Here is a 7,001-nt window from a genome sequence, read left to right as displayed (position 1 = left end):
GCAACCTCTTCAGAATAACATCTGCGGCAGAGTTGCTTCAGGAATATCAACCCCATCTAAAGGCTGGATATTTCAAACTGTAAATGATTTTCTATTTTTATAGTAACTTTGAGAGGGAAATGGAGATATCCCTCATGATCCGAGTTTTTACTGTAACAGGATTTAATCCTTTTATTTTTTTCTTAGAAGAAAGTTCTCCAGCTCCAGTCAAGCCTTCAGAGGACTGCAGTCCTGGCCAACATCTTGGTTACAACCTGGTAAGAGACCCTCCTCCAACCCAGGTAAACTGCTCCAGAAAGATTTAATCTTAACACTCAACTAAATCCTTTGTCTGGTGCGCCCCCCAGAGTTGCACTTTGTTTTCTCCAAGGATGTTACAGAGAGGTATTGGCACAGGCATTGCCCAATGACACTGTCTTATCTTTTTATTTTTTTCTGGAAGAATCCAGGAATGTGTATACATAGAATTAAAGACAGTATCTGCAAATTTATAGAATGCATTTTTTGTTCTCTTAACTTTCTAAATTGAAGTGTTCTGTTTTCCAGCTAGACCTTACAATAAATGAAAACCCATCCTTTGGGTTTGCGTTTGGACTATCATTACAGTCATTAAAGATACGTCATGGGGAGAAGGCAAGTGGCTGACAATATTTCCTTTTTGTTTCTTTTTTCTGGAACATTCTCTAATAGGTCGTGAATCAGGATGGAAACCTGGGTAGGCCTGGAATAGATTCACTCACAGCCCAAGAGTATTTTTTCCATAGGCAGTGTCATGAGCCTCTCAATGACAACAACGTCCCCACACCCACACCTCTGCGGTCGTTTCACCTGTGTCATCCCCAGCGGCATTTGGCTTTTGACGTGGTTCTGAGCCAACAGATAACGCCAGCAGCCCTCGCAGATTACCATGGACACGGCTCTCGGCGCTGAGGCCCCTCCCCGCAGTGGTTTCTCCTGCAGTTCCCCTGGGCTCGGCGGCCGGTAGTGCCGCCCGCCCAGCAGGCTTCGCCCCTCTCCTCTGGGTGGCCCCAGCGCGCGGGCTGACACTCATTCCACCCGGGAAGGGGAGGCGTGAGGAGGCTGGTGCGGAACTTGCAGCTCTTCCGCAGCGCGGTCCTGCTCAGTCCCCCGAGCCGGGCAGACAAAAGAGGCCGCCAGCGCAGAAAGGCACGGGCGGCGACAGCAGCAGTGTGATGGCCGGGCGGGGAGGCTGGACGCTGCTGGCGCTGTGCGGGGCGCTGGCCGCCTGCGGGTGGCTGCTGGGCGCCGAAGCCCAGGATCCCGGGGCGTCCGCGGCGGGCATGAGGCGGCGCCGGCGGCTGCAGCAAGAGGACGGCATCTCCTTCGAGTACCACCGCTACCCGGAGCTGCGCGAGGCGCTGGTGTCCGTGTGGCTGCAGTGTACCGCCATCAGCAGGATCTACACGGTGGGGCGCAGCTTCGAGGGCCGGGAGCTCCTGGTCATCGAGCTGTCGGACAACCCCGGTGTCCATGAGCCTGGTAAGGGTGCTGCCATCCCTGGGGACGTCCCAGAGAGCCGCCAAGGGTTGGACTGGTGGAGAAAGGGGGGAAAGGTGGGCTCAGGGGTGCCATGGAGAAAAGGGCATCTCGGGTGGAAGATGGGAAGTGCAGGGAAGGATGGAGATGGGGATGAACCTGACCTAGAGCGTTGTGGTTTGCCGGGTCCCCATCTCTGCTGTCCTCCTCCTGCCCTCCCCCGTCCCTCAGGCCACCTTTTGGTGAGCTTAGGCCAGAGCGGCTGGAGGGGTGGAGGTAGGGGCACGCAGCAAGCAAATCTGCGGCCTGCCACCCCAGCGGTCACTGTCTCTGCTGTATCAAAGACCAGAGGAAATAACGGAATCCTCAGGAAGAGGGTTGACCTTCCTTGCAGACGAGAGTTGAAAGCTAAGATGCAGAAGGCAAGGACTTAGAGGAAAGAGGAAGAGTCATTTATGATTTGTTTCCTAATTTCCAGAGGACCAGCTTATTGGATCCTGCGGGCTCTGCATAACCATCTCTACCTGTGCATGTGTATTACTGGGTACACGAGCAGGGTGGGAGCTCAGGGAGCTTTAAGGATATTGACAGTATTGGGTGGTGGTGTGTGCAGGCATACCGGTCCTCTTCCAAGGGTGGGCAAGTGGCACCTGAGAGGCACTGGGATGTTGAAACTGGACAGAACCTTTCTAAGGTTCTGCTTTGGCCACTTGAGATGAGTGGTTTGTGACTAGGTTTTTATTTCAAGCACTGGGCCATCTTATGCATCTTTCTCCTGAGTATGTTAAGGCACATTTTCATTTATGTTAAATGTGATTCATTTTAAAGAGGTATTTTAAAAAAACTGTGTTTGGGGCTTTTTTTCATTATGTTTCTGCTCTTTGGAAATGCTATAACTCTTCAGACCTGGTCTTCTGATAGTAAAAGTACTGTTAAGGTAATCGCGGCTAATTTTTCAAGGAGATTATATGAAAGCTAATGTTAACTTTCATTGTCTTGTCTCAAGTTTAGAAGTAAAATTCTCAAAATTCTCAAGTGGTATCATTGTGAGAATGTGATATGCTTTTGAAAATGAAAACAATAATTCTTTTGCTTGAAAATCTGGAATGTATAGTCTGTCAAGATTTCCCAATCTGTCTTTCAGTTTGTAAGCTCCACGAGGTAGAGGCTGTCTCTAGCACCTAGTCTGGATTCTGTATACAGCAGGCGTTCAGGACACATTATGAAAAGAGAAAATAAGTTAGTCATTTGCTGAATAACACAATGTTTTAAAATAGAAGGTTCTATTTCTCATAAACACAAAAAACACATATGTAATTTATTTTATGAAGGCAAACTCAAAAGTGCTTTATAATTTCTTGTTAAATGAAGTGAACTTTAAGTTAATGGTATTACTTAATAATAGAATACAAAATGTCTATCCATTGTGTTTTTCAATGTAGAAATAAAGTATTATGAACACGAAATAACCACAAGGGTGATTTCTCCCTCTACCATCTTTTAAGAGGAGGTAAGTAAGTTAGAAATCTTCAGGGAACTAGTGTTAAAGAACAAAATTCATCTTGAGTTAATTTCAAAGATCTTATTGGCTTTGTTCACTGATTCATGAATCAGGCAGCATCCAATCAGGTAGACAGAAAGGAGCTCTGAGGAGCTGTACAAAATGAGAGACTTTTATAGGCAGAAGGGAACAGGAACAAGGAAATTAGGTTAGGCAAAAAAGAGGGCTGGTTATTGCAAGGCTGCTTTCCTTACGGGATACCAAGGGACTAACAGGCATATTACCGAACTAGTGCTGGTCAGGCGATTCCTGATTGACTGGTTTAAGATTCCATTTTTGGAAGAGCCAAAACCCTAATGAAGTCTTGGGTTAGTGATGTGCGGCTTAGCAAAAGTGATTTCATTTTGGGCCTGTTTATTGTTTTTAACAGTAGTAAGTGGAGAGGTCTGACCAGTATATAAATTTGGTAGTACTTGTATGAATTAACTTTTTAAGGAAGTTTTGGGTAAAGGAAAGAGTTCACCATTCTTAAATGACTTTCAAATTCCTTTTAGATGGAAATGTTTTAAGAAATGAAAAAGGAATATCCGTAGTTATTCTGAAGTAGAAATAGATGCTTTCAGTGTTTTTGCTTACCTGCACACTCTAGGTGGGTCAGGTTCTATAGGCTGTGCAGTGATACGCAAGGTAGTCCTTCTTTGGGGAGATGGGTATCGGGAGTTTGAAGGATAAAGTAAAAAGTACTTAGGGCTGCAAGAATGGTGTGAAAGGATTGGAGAAAGGAGACCAGAGACATTAGATCAGGGAGCATTTGGTTATTGAAAAATGGATGACAAGAAGGCAGGGAATATATTTACAGACTACCGAATATTGAAATTTACAACTTCCAATGTAGCTCATATAACATGTATGTTTTAACAGAGCCCCTGCTTTTGAAAGAGGGCGGCTGTCTTAACTATTTTCACATTTTAAGTCCTGTTTTTTCTTTGAAATAACATTTCTGATTAAGCTAGTAGGAAATGATATTTGTCGTAACAAAATTCCTTTGCTTGACTAAAACCTTGATGATGTTGTCCATATTCATTTTATCTTCTAGCAAGATAGAGATATCAAGTTTGTTAGTTTACTTTATCTAAATTCTTTTTCTGATTAAAAAAAAATATAGCTAATGTGTAAGGATTTAGTTACCATTATAGATAAAGTCCCCAAACAAGCAAACCCCCCGCCCCCCCCACATACGAGTATACACACAAAGCCTTTCCCTGTGGTAGAACAAGAGAGTGAGAGGTTTACTTGGTTAGAGCAGAAAATTACGGACAGAAGGTTTTTGCTGATACCGCCAGCTCTCTTCCTGAGCAGAAAGAAGTAATCATCATACGTGTTTGGTACCAGGCTGTGGGCTGAACTTGAACTTTTCTCCTGAAAACGTTCATTCTCTCAGATATTCTACATTTGAATTCATCAAAAGAGGAAGAAAATCTCATTTTTAAATTGATCAGCGAGGCGTATCCATACTCATTCAGTCATGACACCATGGGAATCAGCTTGATTCTTGACCAGCTGAATGTTGGGTCTCAGTTATAATTTTGTATCACTTCGGAGGCCTGCAAAAATCTTTTGGAGGAGGGTTGGGGATATCAGCCATTTTCAGAACTGTGAGAGTCATGACACCCATCTCATCTCTTCCCATATAATGAATCTGGAGCCTGGATGTGGGGCTTGGATAAAGACTGGACTGACATTGAGTCTGTGCTTGGCTGATTTTAGGTGCCCAGGGGGTTCCCATTAGTAGATATGAAACTTGCCAGGCCTGATCATGTTCCCCATTTTTCTTTGTTTGCTTATATTTTATATTTAAAAAATATTTCTACACATAGGGACTCATGTGCTTAAATCCAAACATATGCTCTCCTAGTCATACATCCCCATCATTGCTGTACTCATTAAAAAAACAAAATAAAAAAAACCCCACCTTTTTTCATTTATGTCAAAGCAATGGAATCCGTATCCCCAGACCACTCTTCCTAGAGTTAGACATGAGTTAAGATTAGTTTGTTTAAAACACTAATTCTTTTACATGTAGTTCAAGATTGCGTTTGGGGAGTAAATCTGATTTATAACTAAAATGCTATCTTTGAAACATTCTTTAGAGCATAGAGTTTTCTCTCTCAAAGACTGGAATGTTATTTTGGACCTATTCCTCCCAAAATCTGTTAAAATTTAAAGTGTATGAATGCCAGTATGTATTTGCCAAATATTGTGATGGAACATTTAATGCTGGCAAAATTTCTATATAACAAACAAAAAAAGGAATGGGAATTTTGCTTATTTTGTATGGCCTCTTTTCATACCAGATTAGTATGTATTAGTGGGAAATGATTATAACTGAGTAACACCTTATAACAGGTGGTTATAGATGTTAGATTCTGGAGAAGGATCTAGATGTACCATATATGCTCAAGAATTATTTTTATTTATTTATTTTTTTAAGAGTATTTTTAGACCCGAATGAGTCAGTGCAGCTCTTGCCAGCAATAATGTACTTGATTGACAGATGACTGGCTAATGGAAGAGAGGAAATTGGGCTCGGCCCTAACATTATATCCTATGCTAAAACAAAATAGGCATCTTTCTATGGAAGGGATTTGAAAGAAGGGCAAAGGAATCATCTGGTAGCATCTTTCATTTTGGCACAGCATAGGGGTCAAATCGCCACCTTTATAGTCACTTCTTTTGGGAAAGGTATTTTTGACAAATGCAAAAATAGTCCCTGTAAAGGGTGACACATAACCCAGCTTTTTCCTGAGTGTAGTCAATGGAACATGAGTTCAGCTTGGTTAGATAAGTTAGATAAACAAAGATAAACAGGTTTGTACTGCAAGACTTAGATGCCAATATATGTTTCAGGTCTCCAAGTTAGATGTGTACTATATGGTATTTTCCTACCTTCTTTCATCATGGAAACTTTTTTTTCAAGAAGCTTATCTTGGAACTACTGTTACACTAGTTTGAGAAACACAGCATTAGACCATTATCTTTCATTATCATATTACGAAGGATTAACTTGGTAATTCTTTAGCAGAGAGACTCATACAGGGAGTTCCTCAGGGGTGGCACGCATGTGTTTTCCATTTTTGCCCGTAAACTGCTAGCCTAGTGATTTATGTAGAGGAGGCTCGTAAGATATGCTTACTGAATTGAGAACATGATTCTGAGGCAACAGGCATAGGTCAGATAATTTTGATTGGAGAGATTAAAGTAACAAATGCAATCCAATTCTTTTATTATTAAGCAGTTTCATGTTCTTAACTTCTGTTTACCGTATTTCTCCAAAAATAAGACCTAGCCAGACCATCAGCTCTAATGAGTCTTTTGGGGCAAAAATTAATATAAGACCCGATATTATATTATATTATATTATATTATATTATATTATATTATATTATATTATATTATATTATATTATATTATATTATATTTATTATATATCCAGTCTTATATTATAGTAAAATAAGACCGGGCCTTATATTAATTTTTGTTCCAAAAGACGCCTTAGAGGGTGGTCCGGCTAGGTCTTATTTTGGGGGAAACACGGTACCTCTTTTTCTTGTTTATAAAATAGGAATACTTTAAAAACTTGTACCTCAAAGGGTGGCTGTGAGGCCAAAGTAATATAGTTTATATAAAAGAATTTAATGAAGTTGCTTGCACGTAGTTATGAAGATGGGCTAATTTATTCAATTTTCTCCACTTTTAGTCAGTCTGGAAAATGTGCTCCATTGGCCTATGTTCATTTGGAATAGGCTGCGTCATCACATGAGACCTGCCGAGGGCTTACCTGTTATGATTTTTTTTTTAGTTTTAGGTGTACAAAACAATGTGATAGTTAGACATCTACACCCCTCACAAAGTGATAACCCCCCCCAACATTCTACTACCCCTGTGACACTATATATATATAAATTTAATTATAGTTGACATTTCATATTATTCAGCTTCAGCT

At 41.3% G+C, this 7,001-nt stretch overlaps 1 protein-coding gene across 1 annotated transcript in view; it reads left to right on the top strand.

The window, feature by feature from the left end:
* The first annotated feature begins 358 nt into the window (after window positions 1-358).
* The window catches only part of CPE (carboxypeptidase E), a 95,087-nt gene continuing 88,444 nt past the window's right edge, over window positions 359-7,001 (top strand). The window contains exon 1 of the mRNA XM_019744660.3: window positions 359-1,500. Within this exon, the coding sequence (XP_019600219.3) occupies window positions 1,194-1,500 (307 nt within the window). The 5' untranslated portion in view covers window positions 359-1,193. The remainder of the gene's footprint in view (window positions 1,501-7,001) is intronic.

This window comes from Rhinolophus sinicus, chromosome 15 (genome assembly GCF_057876585.1).
Source record: "Rhinolophus sinicus isolate RSI-liver-muscle chromosome 15, RSI-T2T, whole genome shotgun sequence".
NCBI lineage: Eukaryota > Metazoa > Chordata > Mammalia > Chiroptera > Rhinolophidae > Rhinolophus > Rhinolophus sinicus.
The sequence above is the reverse complement of the archived record's forward strand: the minus strand, read 5'-3'. Positions and strand labels throughout refer to the sequence as shown.